Source organism: Lissotriton vulgaris, chromosome 12 (assembly GCF_964263255.1).
Source record: "Lissotriton vulgaris chromosome 12, aLisVul1.2, whole genome shotgun sequence".
In the NCBI taxonomy this organism is placed as follows: domain Eukaryota; kingdom Metazoa; phylum Chordata; class Amphibia; order Caudata; family Salamandridae; genus Lissotriton; species Lissotriton vulgaris.
Genome location: NC_141700.1, coordinates 719,141,005 through 719,160,025, shown reverse-complemented (window position 1 = coordinate 719,160,025; position 19,021 = coordinate 719,141,005). Strand labels below are relative to the sequence as shown.

The following is a 19,021-nucleotide window of genomic DNA, read 5'->3' as shown; positions in this document are numbered from 1 at the left end:
ATTGCCAACCAATTTCTCGCTACTTCTCTCATGAATAGGGGCATTATTTACAAGGTGACACTAAGCCACAGTAAGTAGCTTAACACCACCTTGTAAATAACACAAACGACTTAACACAATCAGTACGTCTACAAAAGTGGCGTTCTGATGGCGTGAAGTCCTAGTAAATATGGATGTGTTTTTTTTCTATAGTAGACTTCAAGATACAAAGTAAATAAAAATTAAAAATTCAGCTATTTTAATGGGAGAATGACAAACAAATTGAGTAAAATTTGGTAAAGAGGTACTAAGTGCAGTTTCTTGTATCATCTTTTTGTGTCATGTAATAAAGGAAGTATTGGCAAATTCTGTAAGTGACTGCATTGATTGTAAGGCTTGAGTATGTGCGGTATTTTGCATAGACGATTCGGTGAATGCAAGATTGAGCCAACGGGGGAACAAAGGGATACATAAATGCCAGGGGGAGGTAAAGGAGCATGGACGATGAGCGATTGAGTGTGTGAACAGATGGATGAATGACAGCAAAGTATCCTGAATGCTTCTGTTCATGCAATAGGCCTCCCTATAGCTTGGACAATGATCATGTATTTGTTAAGTGAGACAAGATCTGGCTACTGCTAAAGGAGTTTCTACCGAGACCCAAATAAATGAAAAATGTACAGAGAGGACAGAGGGAAACTAGTAGAAGTTAACTCCCACAGTCGGTTTAGTGCTCCTGCATTCTAGGTTAGGCTGATAAAGTACCTCTTGTCCACCAATCAGTCTGTGGTACATCCCACCCAGTCTGGTAATAAGCTTAAGCATCCATGTGGTGCTCCAAAATGGTTTGCTATGCTCCAGCAATCTATTCCATGCTCCTGATCTCTGGTGTGCTCCAGCAGTTTATCCCAATCTCCTGGGCTCTGCTGTGCTCCAGACATAGACCCCTTGCTCCTGGGCTCTGCTGCGCTGCAGCAATTTCTCACTATGCTCCTGTGCTCTGGTGTACTCCGGCTATTTATCCCATGCTCCTGTGCTCTGCTGAGCTCCAGAAGCGTATCCTGTGCTCCTGGGCTTTGCTGCGCTCCAGCGGTTTATCACATGCTCCTGATCTCTGGTGTGCTCCAGCAGTTTATCTCCATGCTCCTGATCTCTGCTGTGCTCCAGAAGTGTATCCCATGCTCCTGTGCCCTGCTGAGCTCCAGAAGTGTATCCCATGCTCCTGTGCCCTGCTGAGCTCCAGAAGTGTATCCCATGCTCCTGTGCCCTGCTGAGCTCCAGAAGTGTATCCTGTGCTCCTGGGCTTTGCTGCGCTCCAGCGGTTTATCACATGCTCCTGATCTCTGCTGGGCTCTTGCAGTTTATCCCCATGCCCCTGGGCTCTGCTGTGCTTCAACTGTTTATCCCCATGACCCTGAGCTCTGTTGTGTGCAAGCAGTGTATCCCATGCTCCTGGGCTCTGATCTCCTCCAGCTGTTTTTCCCATGTCATGGGCTCTGCTGTGTTCCAGCTGTTTATCCCATGCTCCTGGGGTTTGCTGTGCTCCAGCAGCCATGTCAGGCTCCTGTGACTTGTTCTTAGCTTGCTCCTGCAGTCTGTGATGCATAAGTCTGTTGTACTCCTGTCATGCTCCTCATTCTTTGCCACGTTTCTACAGTATCTCCTGTGCTCACTGCTTCTTTTGTGCACCAGCAGTTTATGATATGCTGCTGAGGTCTTTGTAGTGCACTGATTGTTTCTGTTGTGCTCCTACAGTCTAAGCAACATAAGTACTCTGCAGGCAAATCAAATGAAATGCTGAGCTACCTTATAGAGCAGGGGTCTCCAAACCGGTCCTGGAGGGCCGGATCCATGCCAGATTTTTAAAATTACTACATGTATCTCAATGGGGATATCCTAAAAATCTGGCATTGATCTGGCCCTCCAAGACCGGTTTGGAGACCCCTGTTATAGAGGCTGATCAGGAATGTGACAGCAGCAAAGCTCTCCCTCCCTGTTCTTTTTTAGACCTGCTGAGACAGCTGAGCTGTCTCGCCAGACTATTGGTTTTCCAGAATAACTTATAAATATACATTAGTAAAGGGTCTTTTGATCAGATGCCTCGATTCATTGGTCTGTTAAATTGTCATTCACAGTTTGCTTCCAGGCATCCCAGCTCACAGCATGGGGGAATGGTCAGCCCACTCTACCTATTGGCTCCCTTCACTCTCAGTGACTGCAAAAAGCCGGTGCACATTGTTCATATCTGCTTAACAATAGTTCTTCTCTCTCCATCGAAAAGGGGGTGAACCATGAGTGGATAAGAAGACCAACCCTCACCAACTGATCAATACTAGCCTGATCTCTGTCAGATTGGGGTAGTATGACAGACTGGGAGCAGGGTTTCCAAACTGGGACTTTATCCTGTTGGCAATGTTGTCAACATTTCCACTCGTGCACAATACCCTGACCCGGCAATCCCTTTATCATCCCATGGACCTTCACTGCCAATAGGCAGTCTATGATGGCAATAGAGCACAGTCAAAACTGATTAACCCTTTATTCAAAGCCATTCATGGCCTATCTTCTCTACAGTGCAGGATATTATACCGAAACCCTTGCAGAAGTGCCTTGCGAACTCTTGCAGACCGATCAATTTTTGCCTAAGTCACTACAGCTCATTCCATTGGTTTTGCCACCTACATTGGGATGCTCTTCCTTTGGATATGTGGGTGATAGCCTTATGAAATAATCCAGCTCTGCACTGAAGAACTTAGATAAAATTGCATTGTCCCATGTGTAACTAATAAACACTTTATTTGTAGTCTAGAAATACGCCAACAATGCTCTAGGTCACTTTGATAACTTTTTAGTTTTTTTTTTTTTTTTTTCAATTTCAAGATTAAGAGTCTGATTGAATTTATTACAACGTTTTTCGTTTTTGACAATTTTAATTCGGCAGCCACATAGACGAATGATTTTGCAAATGAAAAGGTGTTTTCAGAATCATGCAATATTATTCCCCAAAAAACGTTTTTTAATGCTATTATCAGGACTGAAAAGCCTATAGTCATACTGTAGAATTTGGCCATGTGCTCTAAAGTTAATGCAAGATCTAGGCGAATCCTTTCGATTGAAGACTGTCCAACACCTACATTTTTTTTCCATAAAATAGATTAAATACACTAATATCTTTTCAGGACAGCAAATGAATGGGATTCAGAGGCCAATAGTGCCACTGACTGAATTGCCACGTATACTAGCAGGAGAGAAGGGGAAGCTCTATCCCCCCTCAATACGCAAAACCTATTGAGGTGGTGTTAGTAATTTGCCACATGGCGTGATTCGTCCAGGTTAAACTATTGGATATAGTCAACCCTAGGAAATTACACGTTTTTACAACTTCTTGGCAAAGACTTTTCTAATTACATCTAAAAATGGCAACATGAAGGTAAGTCTTAGCATCACTCCTGCTCCCCTTTTTGTAAAGCAGAATGATGAGACTCTGATTCCGTGAATTTGGGATGCAGCCGATTTCTAGGATATTGTCAAATAGGGTTTTCCAGATATATTGCCTAAGAACAGGGACAGTATTTTAGCATGTCCGTCGTGGTATTGTCAGGACCTGGTGCTTTTGATTTTTTAAACTCAACTATTTCATCATGTCTTGGAGTGGCGACCTTTCTTAAACGCTCATTACACTTAGGCATTCTTTTATGTTCTCGTTTGACATGCCCTGTACTCTGTATTCACGGCCTCCTGCTTCATTTTATTCTGCTTACGGGCAAGTGTTTTTAACATATGTATTTTAGCTTTTCATGTGTTTAATTTTATGGTATTTTATTGTATTTTATGATGAGTATGCTTTTATGGTTTGTCTTCAAAATGCATTTAGACAATGTCCCAAGATCACATTGAAAGTGAATGGGTGTGCCATATGTTTTATCATAGACAGTGGTGCATCGATAAACATTATGCCAATGGAAAAGTACAAAGAACTGTCCCCAGTGCCTTGTTTAGCTCCTTTGAAAACCAAAGTGTATACATGGGCTGCTTCAATGTCACTGTAAATTCAAGGTTCATTCAAAGCAACTGCGAAGCACAAAACTACAAAAGTGCAAGTTCCGATTCATGTCTTAACAGGCACTTCATCGAGCACATGTTTACTTAGTTTCAGTACTGCTTATGACATGAGGCTGATTTCTGTAAACTACAATGTCAATGTCTATCATGAGATAGTGAATTAGTTTCCATCTTCATTTCATGGACTAGGAAGACAAAAGAGCATGAAAGTGCAACTTCACATAAATGATGACATCCGTCCTGTTGCTCAAAGACATCGTCGAATTGCATTTCATTTACAAGAGGCTGTTGAAAAAGAACTTGAGCTACCACTAAAGCATGATATCATTGATAGATCCACTGGTCGGACACCATGGGTATCACCCATAGTGGTAGTTCTGTAAAAGGATAGTGGAGGAGCCTTGCGCATCTGCTTTGATATGCACCAAACAAACAAGGTGCTTGAAAGAGAACAACATCCAGGTCCACGCATTACTGACATGATTATGTAGCTGCGTGGAGCTAAAGTATTTTCTCCTTTGATTTGAACAAAGAGTATAATCAGCTCGAACTGGTTGAGAAATGCAAGTACATTACTAACGTTTCAATTCATGTTGGTTTATTTAGATACAAAAAGCTATGTTATGGAGTGTCATCAGCTGAAGAACTTTCTCAGGATGTAATTTGTCCGATTATACAGCCAGTCAGATATGCTTTTAATTATAGTGATGAAATACTTGTTTTTGGAGCCACACGAAAAGAGCATGATAAAGCTCTTACACAAGAGTGTTGTATACTTGCCGATGCAGGTCTTATTTTAAATGCATCAATAAATGTGGTTCATCAAAACAAACCCAAGTTCTTTGGTCACATCTTTTCTGATGGGGGAATGACTCCAGATGCAAATAAAGTACAGGCCTTATCATCCACTCCTCTACCTCAAGATGGAACTATGCTGAGACCCTTCCTTGGCATGGCCAGTTACTGTTCAATGTATATATGTGACGTTGTCACTTTAAGTGCCCCATTGTGAGACTTATCGAAAAAAATATTGTATTTTAATGGTTGAGTGAATGTGACCTAAGCTTCAAGAAAATCAAGCATGCAATTGAGAATGGCATGCATTGATCTGAAATTGCAGACAGAAGTTGTTGTTGTTGCAAACCCAGTGGGGTTGTGTGCCATCCTTGTCCAGCATACTGGATATCCCCAAGCCCCAAGACATATTGTGGCTTATGCTTGTCGAAGTCTGTTAATGACAGAACATGACTATTCACAACCTGAAAAACAAAGCCTCACTGTGATGTGGGCTTCTGAGCATTTTCATGTGTTCCGGTATGGAAAGCATTTCAAAGTTGTCACCAATCACCAAGCATTTCTCACCATTTTCAGCAATCCTAAAGCCAAGATGCCCCTCGCATTGAGAGGTGGGGGATGGGACTGCAGGAGTATGATTATACCATTGTGCATTGTCCACGAAAAATCAAAACACTGCTGACTACTTGTCACGTGTGCCAATACAGCTTCATGATACTACTTCTAAAGACGCTGGTGCTTATGTTAACTTCATTGTTTGTGAAGTCCAGTACCCGTGCTGCCATATCAGTAGAACAAATCTTGCTGCCACAAGTACTGACAGTAGTTTGCTGACACTCAAAAACATTATTACACACCAATTGTGGTGGAAACCTAATCGACCTCTTCATGAAGACCTTGAATACCAGAAATTCAAAAATGTGCAGGAAGAACTTTCAGTTAGTCCATCAGGCTAATTTTGTTGTCGCTAAGTCAAAATTAATTGCCTTGGACCCCTTCACAATGGATTTCATCTACTAGTAGTTGTTGATTAATATTCCCTTTTTCCCCTTGTGTGAGATCTGTCAATGGCCCACCTTTCAACAGTTGAAGATTTAAAGATCTTCTCCCTCATCTAAATGTCAAGCATCAGAAATCACACCTCTCGGGCCACAGACAAATGTTGTTGTTGAGAGATTCAAGAGTATCCTCAAGAAGACCATGGAGCATGCAGGTATTTTTTTTAAATTCAAATCAGTTCGCCTGCCTGGACCTTCTCCAGCTATGAATGTCAGAAATTAGATTTGTCCACCTGAGCGTCTGGATAACCCAATGACTGTACCAGTTTCTCTGTCACCAGTGCCAGTCACGGGCACTTCTGCTGTAACGTTGCAACTTCATATGACCAGATCTGGGCGATTGATTTGAGCACCAAAACAACGTATTGAAAAATGTAATGTATATAGGTATTATTGGTACTTTTTATTTAACAAAGGTGAAGATGTAGTGTCTTATGAGTTAGAGATGACAGGACCCTTATGTTCCTGGCAGACTCTGTAGAATAGTGACATACGTTTGTGGGTTATAGAATTCTTAACATAGAATGTTCAATTAATGGTTCTACACTGATCAATAAAGACATGTAATACCAAGCTCCGTGTGTGGTGTGATCATTTGCATGTACCCAGGAGGGGGTAGGATACCAAAGGCCTTAGTCATCACATAGGGCAGGGTGCACTTAGGACATGTACTTTTACGTTTTGCATGTCCTGGTAGTGAAAAACACCTAGATTCTTTTTCACTGCTTTGAGGTCTACTACGCACATAGGTTAACAATGGAAATTTATTCATGAACTTTTAAGCTGTAATTCCTGATTAGAAAGGAGCAGCGGTGTCATGTATTATATCTTTTGGATGGTGATGACAAATCCTCTTTACTGGTAAAGTTGGATTTAAAATTGTTATTCTAGAAATGCCACATTTAGTAGGTGGACACTTCTCTGCTCTTACAGCTCTGCTTTCCTGCAGCCTGTCTCCAATACATTTTTAGGGCATTCTCTCTAGATAGCCACAAACACAGGAAGATTAGGTGTGTATGAGTACTCCTCTGCATTCTGATGGCTCTTCCTGGGCAGGAAGGGAGGGGGCTGTCACTTACATCTGTATCAGCAGTGTCCTGATCCCACACAAAGGGCTGATTACTCCCTACAGCTAGTCTGGAGCCACGTCTGGGAGGAAGGGCTTCTGTGCACTTCAAAGACCCTTCTTTAAAGTCACTCCCACTTCAAAGCCACAACTGGGTATAAGTACTGGGTCTCTGACCTCCCCAAATCAGACATTTCTGGACCTGTAACTGAACCTGCGTTTCTGCTGTGCCTTCCTGCTGGCTGCTGCTCTCTGACCCTGCTGAGGGAGAGCTGAACTCTCCCGGGGAACCAAAGTGATCTCCACTTGGCTCGCTACACCTGCTCCTGGTTCACTAGAAACGGAACAAGCTACTTGCACCTGAGAAACTGACGCATCTCCAGTCTCTGTGTAGCAAAACCGGTGCATCCAGACTGTTGTAGGAGTAGAATGGGCACATAGCTCTCTGAGCCAATGCATTGGTTTGATAGCCCGATGCATCGGAACTGTGTATCATCGCCACCGTAGGATCCCCTCGACTGTGTGGAGAAACCCTGTGCGTTGCACTTCACAACCAATTCATCTCGGCATGACACTTCATCTTCAGCACTGATGCATCGCCACCACTGTGTGGGGAAAATGGATGCATCACCTTGACTGCAGGCTCAACATCTATGCATCGATCATCTGCAACCCGCATCTTGCTGTTGCAACAAGGATTAAGGTACTTTATTCCCTGGGCCTGTTTGGCTCCTGTCCTGGTTGGTACACTGGAGAACATTGACATGTATGAGTTCCCACCCAGCGACTGAAAGCACTGAATATGCAAGTCATTGTTTCAAAATTTTAGCACGCAGTACAAAATAGGCTGCAGCAAAATTTGTAGAGATTAAGGGCCATTATTTAGACTTTAGTGGATGGGATACACTGTCAAAACATGACTAATATTCCATCTGCCATATCACTATACTGCACCTGCAATATGACAGACAGGATATCTGTCACATTTGTGACAAAGTACCCTGTGCACCAATCTCTAAATAAGACTATTAGGGGCTTATTTATATTGGTCCTGCGCCACCAGAGCATCACTTTTTGCGACCCTCAGTGGTGCTGTGTCCTGTTTCATTTTTACAAGGCAGTGCTAAGCCACTTTGCGTGGCTAAATGCATCCTAGTAAATATCTCCCCATCGATGCCGTTTTCTGCATTAAAGGGGCGTGCAATGAGTTTTGCTGGAAGCATTCCCAGCAACACCCATCGCTTTTTGACACTGCCCCAGATTTACAAGTAATCGTAAATCTGAGGCAGCGCAAAAAATATATGGCTCCCCAGGGGAGGCATAAGGGTGGCACTACCAGGAGAAATACTTCTAATTTTTTGCTCTTTCTAATGTTCTGCATTCTGCAGCACACATAGAAGGAACAAAACAACATTAATGATTGTTGTTGTGCAGGAAGGTGTCCCTTCCTGCACAAAAACAATCCTCTCTCCAATGCAGGCACCCTTGTACCTTTGCCCAAGGGTGCCTTCATTGGCACCCGGCTACTATTTGTGCGCCGCTGCAGGGGTAAGTACAGGAATAAGTACAGGAATGCGCTGTATTCTTGTAAATACTGTGCCTTCCTGCGCTTAGACAATGACATAGCTTGGCACCATTGTGTCTTAAATGAGGCCCTCAGTGTTTAAGATAAAACAAGCTTTTTAAAAATATGCATTTTTAGTAATATGCAATCACACTGTACTTAATGTAGACCTTTATATTTATGTTTTCATTAGAAGGATGTACTCCATAATATGCAGCTGATAACACAGTTACATTACCTCTCAAATAGAATCACTCTTTGGCGCCAGGAAACCTCAAATGACTCCACTGATTATTATTACTACTAATTGACAGCCTAAGGTGTTTCACTGCAGCTACCAATAAGTTCCCCTAATGTCACATTGGTATGTTGCCCATCTCCCTTGTTTTCCTGTCCCAAAACCACACTTCTAAAGGATTACAATTTTGAGAGGCAACAAAGAATGAAGGTCTCTTGAGTCCAAAAACACAGGAAATCCCTAAATCTTTAGATTTACTCTGTATTGTTCTGTTGATGAATGGCATAAAACACAGCAAAATAGCCAACGCGTTTCAGTCCTAAATCACAAGCTTCATCAGGGCTTAAGTCCTAAAGGTGAAATTCAAAGATCATACATTTTCTTTTTCGGTGTGTTGTTATACTCAGTATATTGCAATGAACACCAGATATTGAGACATATATGTGTGGTGTTCAGCCTTAAGGTACTAACAACCAGGTCTTGTCAGCCAAAACCATCCATTACAGCCATATACTGGTTCTGAAACAGCTTTTCCTGATTAACCAGTTGCCCGCATTTACAGTTCTTTCAAGTAGCAGGCACCGGCAAGAAAGGCATATTTCTCTTTTGCTGTCTCTTTCTTGGCTTACCAGAAGAGGAGTACTCCTCCCTTGCTTTTCAGACAGAGGCAGATGAAGGCCAGCATCATCCATTTTAGAATTGTTTTTTTCTTTTTTTAACAAAATGTATGCCACGTGTATAATTGAGGCCAGTTTCTTGATGGATAAGATCGGTGGAAGCTGAGGCCGGGGCACACAGCAACCGTTTAAGGAAACTGTTTTCATCCCTTTGAATGTGGGCCATAGTTGAATAACTCCATAATCCAGCTCCATACAGAACTGAGGAAACGCATCCTGCGTTGTATATGGCAACCATGTCCCTTATTCTGTGATCTCCCAGTTTTGTGGCGAAGTGGAAAATTCCAGGAACACCAATGGAATTTTCCGCTTCTTGTGTCCTTCCCTGTGATAGGGGTAGGCTCTACTATGAAATGCCCCTGCGACAATATATCTAAGCACAGTTCTTGCCATTTCCTACTATTTTGTAAATTTTATGTACCAATAAGGAAATTTTATTTGAAACCTATCCTTTTAAAATATAACACTCATCTAACAGTAGATGCAATGAACTTAATTTACTCTCTTGAGAGCCCAGACATTTGTTTCTATGTTGCATTCTATTTGTTGAAATGCAGGGCAGCCAGAAAATCGATAAAGCTGTGATATTGTATATATTGTTTTTCATATTTGCACTTTTGCACTTCTTGCATTTTGCACTCATGCATATGTCGTGTCATTTTATATCGCGCTGCAAATAGAATGTAGGACCATGTTGAAGATGCTAATCAGAAATGCACTTTAAGCATACTCTTTGCCTAAGGAATACATTTGCACATGTCACTTTCTTGCACTACGCATTTTTATATAGAGTATTTACTGTAATAGTTTTTAAATATTTATATAATTATGTTCTTCCTTTCGGCACTGAAGTCATTATGAGAGCCGGCTCGTGGAATAATTCTTTACAAATTGTCCTGTAAACGGAACATAAAATCCCTGTGCTTGTGATGAAATATGTATTGATATTTTATTTTGTGTTTTTTTTTAAATGTTCAGCTTATATGGTTGTACAAAACAAACCGAATAAAGCTTTTTGAACTTGAAATTCTATGGCAAGTGTAAAAGATTGGGAACATGGATCCCATTAGAACTTGCTCACTGAGGTCACCGAAAAAGGCAGCTTGGGGTTTTTGATTACTTCTAGTGCCTTATGGTGTTAAGCTCTCCCTGCCTTTTCATCTCACTTGTAAGGTGCCACATAAAGAGATGGCAAACAAAACAGGTGATGGACCGAATGTGGATCAATGTCACACATTCAACCCAGTCCAAAGATCTGGGCCAAAATCCATCGTTTTCTTGCACTCCACACCACCCTGGGTTAGACAATGGCGATATGCAAATCAGCTCTGACCCTGTGCCCCATGGGAACAGTCCAGTCCGAACTACAAAAGCCATGTCCTTCCCAGAACGGAATCAAGCATCCGAGGACCGGACCGGTTTCGAGGTAACACCTCTCATCAGCCCGGCTAGTTTGACTCCAAGTGGTGTGGAGTGCCTGGGACCCACGTCTGAGCATCCCCAGCGCACTTATGGCGGCAATTGCAAACAAAACAGGTGATGGACCGAATGTGGATCAATGTCACAAATTCAACCCAGTCCAAAGATCTGGGCCAAAATCCATCGTTTTTTGGCACTCCACACCACCCTGGGTTAGACAATGGCGATATGCAAATCAGCTCTGACCCTGTGCCCCATGGGAACAGTCCAGTCCGAACTACAAAAGCCATGTCCTTCCCAGAACGGAATCAAGCATCCGAGGACTGGACCGGTTTCGAGGTAACACCTCTCATCAGCCAGGCTAGCTTGACTCCAAGTGGTGTGGAGTGCCTGGGACCCACGTCTGAGCATCCCCAGCGCACTTATGGCGGCAATTGCAAACAAAACAGGTGATGGACCGAATGTGGATCAATGTCACACATTCAACCCAGTCCAAAGATCTGGGCCAAAATCCATTGGTTTTTGCACTCCACACCACCCTGGGTTAGACAATGGTGATATGCAAATCAGCTCTGACCCTGTGCCCCATGGGAACAGTCCAGTCCGAACTACAAAAGCCATGTCCTTCCCAGAACGGAATCAAGCATCCGAGGACCGGACCGGTTTCGAGGTAACACCTCTCATCAGCCCGGCTAGTTTGACTCCAAGTGGTGTGGAGTGCCTGCGACCCACGTCTGAGCATCCCCAGCGCACTTATGGCGGCAATTGCAAACAAAACAGGTGATGGACCGAATGTGGATCAATGTCACACATTCAACCCAGTCCAAAGATCTGGGCCAAAATCCATTGGTTTTTGGCACTCCACACCACCCTGGGTTAGACAATGGTGATATGCAAATCAGCTCTGACCCTGTGCCCCATGGGAACAGTCCAGTCCGAACTACAAAAGCCATGTCCTTCCCAGAACGGAATCAAGCATCCGAGGACCGGACCGGTTTCGAGGTAACACCTCTCATCAGCCCGGCTAGCTTGACTCCAAATGGTGTGGAGTGCCTGGGACCCACGTCTGAGCATCCCCAGCGCACTTATGGCGGCAATTGCAAACAAAACAGGTGATGGACCGAATGTGGATCAATGTCACACATTCAACCCAGTCCAAAGATCTGGGCCAAAATCCATCGTTTTTTTGCACTCCACACCACCCTGAGTTAGACAATGGCGATATGCAAATCAGCTCTGACCCTGTGCCCCATGGGAACAGTCCAGTCCGAACTACAAAAGCCATGTCCTTCCCAGAACAGAATCAAGCATCCGAGGACCGGACCGGTTTTGAGGTAACACCTCTCAACAGCCCGGCTAGCTTGACTCCAAGTGGTGTGGAGTGCCTGGGACCCACGTCTGAGCATCCCCAGCGCACTTATGGCGGCAATTGCAAACAAAACAGGTCATGGACCGAATGTGGATCAATGTCACATATTCAACCCAGTCCAAAGATCTGGGCCAAAATCCATCGTTTTTTTGCACTCCACACCACCCTGGGTTAGACAATGGCGATATGCAAATCAGCTCTGACCCTGTGCCCCATGGGAACAGTCCAGTCCGAACTACAAAAGCCATGTCCTTCCCAGAACGGAATCAAGCATCCGAGGACCGGACCGGTTTCGAGGTAACACCTCTCATCAGCCCGACTAGCTTGACTCCAAGTGGTGTGGAGTGCCTGGGACCCACGTCTGAGCATCCCCAGCGCACTTATGGCGGCAATTGCAAACAAAACAGGTGATGGACCGAATGTGGATCAATGTCACACATTCAACCCAGTCCAAAGATCTGGGCCAAAATTCATCGTTTTTTTGCACTCCACACCACCCTGGGTTAGACAATGGCGATATGCAAATCAGCTCTGACCCTGTGCCCCATGGGGTGCCCCATGGGGTGTTACCTCGAAACCGGTCCGGTCCTCGGATGCTTGATTCCGGTCTGGGAAAGATATGGCTGTTGTAGTTCGGACTGGACTGTTCCCATGGGGCACAGGGTCAGAGCTGATTTGCATAAAGTCATTATCTGACCCAGGGTGGTGTGGAGTGCAAAAAACGATGGATTTAGGCCCAGATCCTTGTACTGGGGTGAATGTAAGACATTGATCTACATTCTGTCCATCAAATTGTTTTTTGTAATTTTCTCCCTGAGTGTACTGGGGTAGCTCAGACGTGGGTCCCAGAGCCTCCACACCACTGGAGTCAAGCTAGCCGGGCTGATGAGAGGTGTTACCTCGAAACCGGTCTGGTCCTCGGATGCTTGATTCCGGTCTGGGAAAGATATGGCTGTTGTAGTTCGGACTGGACTGTTCCCATGGGGCACAGGGTCAGAGCTGATTTGCATAAAGCCATTATCTGACCCAGGGTGGTGTGGAGTGCAAAAAACGATGGATTTAGACCCAGATCCTTGTACTGGGGTGAATGTAAGACATTGATCTACATTCTGTCCATCAAATTGTTTTTTGTAATTTTCTCCCTGAGTGTACTGGGGTAGCTCAGACGTGGGTCCCAGAGCCTCCACACCACTGGAGTCAAGCTAGCCGGGCTGATGAGAGGTGTTACCTCGAAACCGGTCCGGTCCTCGGATGCTTGATTCCGGTCTGGGAAAGATATGGCTGTTGTAGTTCGGACTGGACTGTTCCCATGGGGCACAGGGTCAGAGCTGATTTGCATAAAGCCATTATCTGACCCAGGGTGGTGTGGAGTGCAAAAAACGATGGATTTAGGCCCAGATCCTTGTACTGGGGTGAATGTAAGACATTGATCTACATTCTGTCCATCAAATTGTTTTTTGTAATTTTCTCCCTGAGTGTACTGGGGTAGCTCAGACGTGGGTCCCAGAGCCTCCACACCACTGGAGTCAAGCTAGCCGGGCTGATGAGAGGTGTTAACTCGAAACCGGTCTGGTCCTCGGATGCTTGATTCTGGTCTGGGAAAGATATGGCTGTTGTAGTTCGGACTGGACTGTTCCCATGGGGCACAGGGTCAGAGCTGATTTGCATAAAGCCATTATCTGACCCAGGGTGGTGTGGAGTGCAAAAAACGATGGATTTAGGCCCAGATCCTTGTACTGGGGTGAATGTAAGACATTGATCTACATTCTGTCCATCAAATTGTTTTTTGTAATTTTCTCCCTGAGTGTACTGGGGTCGCTCAGACGTGGGTCCCAGAGCCTCCACACCACTGGAGTCAAGCTAGCCGGGCTGATGAGAGGTGTTACCTCGAAACCGGTCCGGTCCTCAGATGCTTGATTCCGGTCTGGGAAAGATATGGCTGTTGTAGTTCGGACTGGACTGTTCCCATGGGGCACAGGGTCAGAGCTGATTTGCATAAAGCCATTATCTGACCCAGGGTGGTGTGGAGTGCAAAAAACGATGGATTTAGGCCCAGATCCTTGTACTGGGGTGAATGTAAGACATTGATCTACATTCTGTCCATCAAATTGTTTTTTGTAATTTTCTCCCTGAGTGTACTGGGGTAGCTCAGACGTGGGTCCCAGAGCCTCCACACCACTGGAGTCAAGCTAGCCGGGCTGATGAGAGGTGTTACCTCGAAACCGGTCCGGTCCTCGGATGCTTGATTCCGGTCTGGGAAAGATATGGTTGTTGTAGTTCGGACTGGACTGTTCCCATGGGGTACAGGGTCAGAGCTGATTTGCATAAAGCCATTATCTGACCCAGGGTGGTGTGGAGTGCAAAAAACGATGGATTTAGGCCCAGATCCTTGGACTGGGGTGAATGTAAGACATTGATCTACATTCTGTCCATCAAATTGTTTTTTGTAATTTTCTCCCTGAGTGTACTGGGGTAGCTCAGACGTGGGTCCCAGAGCCTCCACACCACTGGAGTCAAGCTAGCCGGGCTGATGAGAGGTGTTACCTCGAAACCGGTCCGGTCCTCGGATCCTTGATTCCGGTCTGGGAAAGATATGGCTGTTGTAGTTCGGACTGGACTGTTCCCATGGGGCACAGGGTCAGAGCTGATTTGCATAAAGCCATTATCTGACCCAGGGTGGTGTGGAGTGCAAAAAACGATGGATTTAGGCCCAGATCCTTGTACTGGGGTGAATGTAAGACATTGATCTACATTCTGTCCATCAAATTGTTTTTTGTAATTTTCTACATAAAAGAGATGGGCCACAGGTGGGAAATGTGTGGAGTGGAATTCCGTTCCGAATAATAAGAAGTTTGGTGTGCTTACATGCAACATTTCTCGGTGTTGGGAACAACAAATTCAATTTTACTGGCTGAAAAATCCAGCAGGTAAAATCAATGTGGGAAAGGCCTAAATTTTAGCCTGGATCCACTCCATATTAACCCCTGTCTGAACCTCAGCCCCCCTCCTACCTTTGCCCTTCTTAGCCCCACTTTTACTAGTGCACCTTGTACACTTTTACCACCTGCTCAGAGAAGGTGGTACATTTGTTTGATAAACCACATGGAAAAGACAATACCATGCAGAATACCACCTTGTAAATCATCTGGGTCCCATTCAATGGGGATTCACTAATAATTGCACCGTACTGGTCAGCTTTTACTGCATGGTACTGATAACTACTGGTGCGGAGTTTGCATCCCACTAGTACAAGGTGGCCTACTTAAAGTGGCTGAGGTCAGATCAAGGCTGGTGGAAGGCTCAGTTATCAGTTCACCACTTTTCTAATACACGGCAGGGCTGCTTCACCACATTAATTTCAAAAGATAAAGGATGCTAGATTCCATCAGAATATAATAGAGAGACAATGATATTGTGTTGTATTATCCTCTGCATAGCACTTTCTTAACCCTCGAGAAGCATAACCACAGAAATGTTTGTTTATTTTCGCTTAATGCTTTGAACCTATTCATATCAGGCACTATTTAAACAGAAACTAAATAAAATAATGAAATATTCTATCAGCAGGTTTGATCAAGGACCAATGCACTTGCCCTCCAAAGCCTGTACACTTTCCTGATCCCAAGTTTTGTTAAATAAAGTGTATTGTGGGTGATGTAGTCTATGTTGTACTACAATGTCATTTTCTTCTGACAGATTTCACCAGAAAACGCCTGTCTGGCGCATAACCTATGGGCACTCCGAGGTGCATCTCAGGTATATGAAGTCTAAACATAGCATTTATGTCTAACTAGAGACATGCTTCTGGCACCTAAAGCAAACACCTCTATGGTCAGTTTCTCATGGTGCATTGTAAGAACGATTTAGAAAATGCTTCCACGCTTCCTTGTGCTTTTTTTGCTGGATGGTATCTATATCTAGAAAGGACGCCAGCACTACTCTTGCTCAGGGATGGCTGTGTCTTGCCTCGTTATAGTTTGGCAGCAAAATTCCTGTGAAACCTTATGCTGCTTTTGACAGATCAAGGCTTAGTTTGACACAGAATAAGGGTCTGATTACAATCTTGGCAGATGGGATACTCTATCATTATCTTGACGAATATCCTGACCGCCGTATCACAAGTTCCATAGGATATAATGATATTGTAATACCGCAGACGGGAAATCCGTTCCATTTGTGACGGAGTAGCGCTGTCCGCTAAGATCGTAATCAGGCCCTAAGTCTCATATCGGGTGTAATAGCTGACTGGTGCAAACGCTCCATTGATTGTATTAGCCCGACCTCCATTGGTTGACCTGTTTGCACCCTCCCACCCCAAGTTCTATGTTGTATCTCATCACTGTCTTCTTTACCAATCACTAAATCCACACTTTTCTCACCTCTCTAGCTATCCCGTCCCCCACACAGACTGAACTTCTCACTTCAACAACACTTGTTTTGCCTCAGTTATCTGTCAGGTCTCTCACCATACTTCACCTCAGCATCCTATGACTCTCTCTACATCTCCATGTACCTACCCCTATTTCTTTGTGTTTACCTCACATGTCTTAATGCACCTCTTTCCTACCTGTCTCTCACATCCTCATTTCACTAACATGTGCCTCCCTCTACATTCCGATTCAGAAAAGGGGGTGGTAATGGACAGAGCTTCTGCATTAAGCAGAATACTCTTACCCAGTCAAGAGATCAGGGCTTGATCCATCACCGTTTTTTAGCTCACTGCACCATCCCAGCTCAGAACCTGGCTACATGCAAATTAGTCTGTCCCTGTCCCATTGCATCATGGGAACAGGGCAAACCAAACTACCAAGCCAATTCTTATACTGGGAAGGAGACAAGCTTCCGGGGACCGGTTTCTGGCATTACAGCCGTCATCGGCCCGGCTTGCTTGAATCCTGAAGGTGCAATGAGCAAGGGACTCACATCTGAGTATACCCTTCCACGCTTATGGTGGACAAAACGATTCAGACATTCCATCCGCTGTCCTGCTAGTCCTACCTCAACTCTCCAATTTATCCTACAGTAAGACTTGAACATCCTGAAATGGAGTGATAAGTTAAAACTGTTCTGAACATTGTGCCCCAGAGTTTTTTCTGCTTAAGGCCCTAAGTACCCTTAGGATGACTCTGAGGACATCACCTAATCGTAGGCACTTAGGGGCATATTTGCAACGAAGTGGCAGAGCATGCCGTTAGCCTCTTTGGCTTAACGCCACACTCCACCACTTCAGAAAAGCGAGGCTGCACCATATTTACAACAATATGGTACAGACCTGAGTTTCTGCGCTGGCGCTAAATCTAGCAGCCTAGCGCCAACGCAGGCAGGCACCTTTGCACCATAGTGCAAGGCTGTCTGAGTTGAGAGCAAGATTTCAGAGGAAGATTGTTTAATGCCCAGGAAGGTGTTCCTTCCGGCACATAAACAATCTTTAAATCTTTGTAAGTTTTATGTGTGCTGCTTAATGCGGCACATATAGAAGTTGCAAACCATCATTTTTTAAAATTGTTTATGTGCAGGAAGGGACACCTTCCTACACATAAACAAGCAATGGCATTCTGTTGGTTCTATGTGTGCTGCACAACGCAGCACACATAGAAACAGCAAAAACGAGGAGAAAGAAAGCATTTATACTTGTAATTTTTGCGCTGCCTCATATTTACACCACCCTTGTAAATAGGGGGTAGCGTCAAAATGAATAGCTATTGTGGTGGAACGCCCACCACGACACCCATTGCCCTCCCCTTTCACGCTAAGTATAGTGTGAAAGGGTGCCTTATTTACAAGGCAGCGTTAAGCCACGTTGAGGCCTTGTAAATAAGGCGAAGCCCCCGTAATGTTGTGGTAGCAATAGGGGCTTGTAAATATACCCCTTCGTGTGATTGGCACGGTGCACTATGACAAAGACCCTTACATTTAAGAAAAACAGGAGTGGGTCCATTGTGATAGCATCCATTTCCAGCTTCGGTTCCTAGCGCTTCGAAGCAGCACATTACTCCCCCTAATTAATGAGGATTACAACAATAAACGATATTGTATAAATTACACACTGTACTGTCTCCATCCTCCCCTGCACACGCGCCCAAACCCGTCGATCTACTTACAGCTCCTGGAAGGAAATCATGGCCAAAGTGATTGAGAAGGCGCGTTTCACCCTGGCCCTGGGACCCCACCAGGGTGATGGAGATGGAGTCCAGGGTCCTGGCATGGAGGGCCATGCCTGTCACCACTTGTATTTTGTAGTCAGCCATGTCTGAGAGCAGCTCTGCGGTACTGGGTGAGAGGGGCTGAATTCCTTGCCTTTGTAAAGAAAGTAGATGCGCTGGCGTCTTTATACACACCCGGCCCCTATCCTCCCAAGGAGGTCGGATAAAGATCTCTCAGGTAGATGTGGGCGCGGCTGTAAATTGAAAGGCAGAGCCGAGCCAAAGGTCGGCATGACTCTCAGAGCCCGACGCAGGGGCTGAGCCTAAAAAAAGTGTTGTTTGTAAATCTTGAAAAAACATGAACATATGATTGACTTTTCAAAGTTTAAAAAAGTATTTTTTTTCTATAAGACACAGAAGTGTTTGCCCTTAGTACATACAAATATATCACTGCATTGAAAGATATTTATTAAAATGATTTTTTTTTTAACATGGACTTTGGTTTTGCAAATCTCTTTATTGAAGTTTGTGTAACATCAAACAATGTGGTAGGATCACTCTGTGACAAGTGCGTGCACATCCGGGTAGGTCCGGTTTCATCTAAAGTCTACAGCATAAATGTATAAGTACCAATAGCAGAGCATGCATTAT

General features: G+C 44.5%; 1 protein-coding gene across 1 annotated transcript in view; it reads right to left on the bottom strand.

Moving 5' to 3' along the window:
* LOC147678114 (hydroperoxide isomerase ALOXE3-like) overlaps window positions 1-18,515 on the bottom strand; it is a 156,896-nt gene extending 138,381 nt beyond the window's left edge. Inside the window, exon 1 of the mRNA XM_086945978.1 lies at window positions 18,329-18,515. Within this exon, the coding sequence (XP_086802104.1) occupies window positions 18,329-18,475 (147 nt within the window). The 5' untranslated portion in view covers window positions 18,476-18,515. The remainder of the gene's footprint in view (window positions 1-18,328) is intronic.
* Window positions 18,516-19,021: the final 506 nt, after the last annotated feature.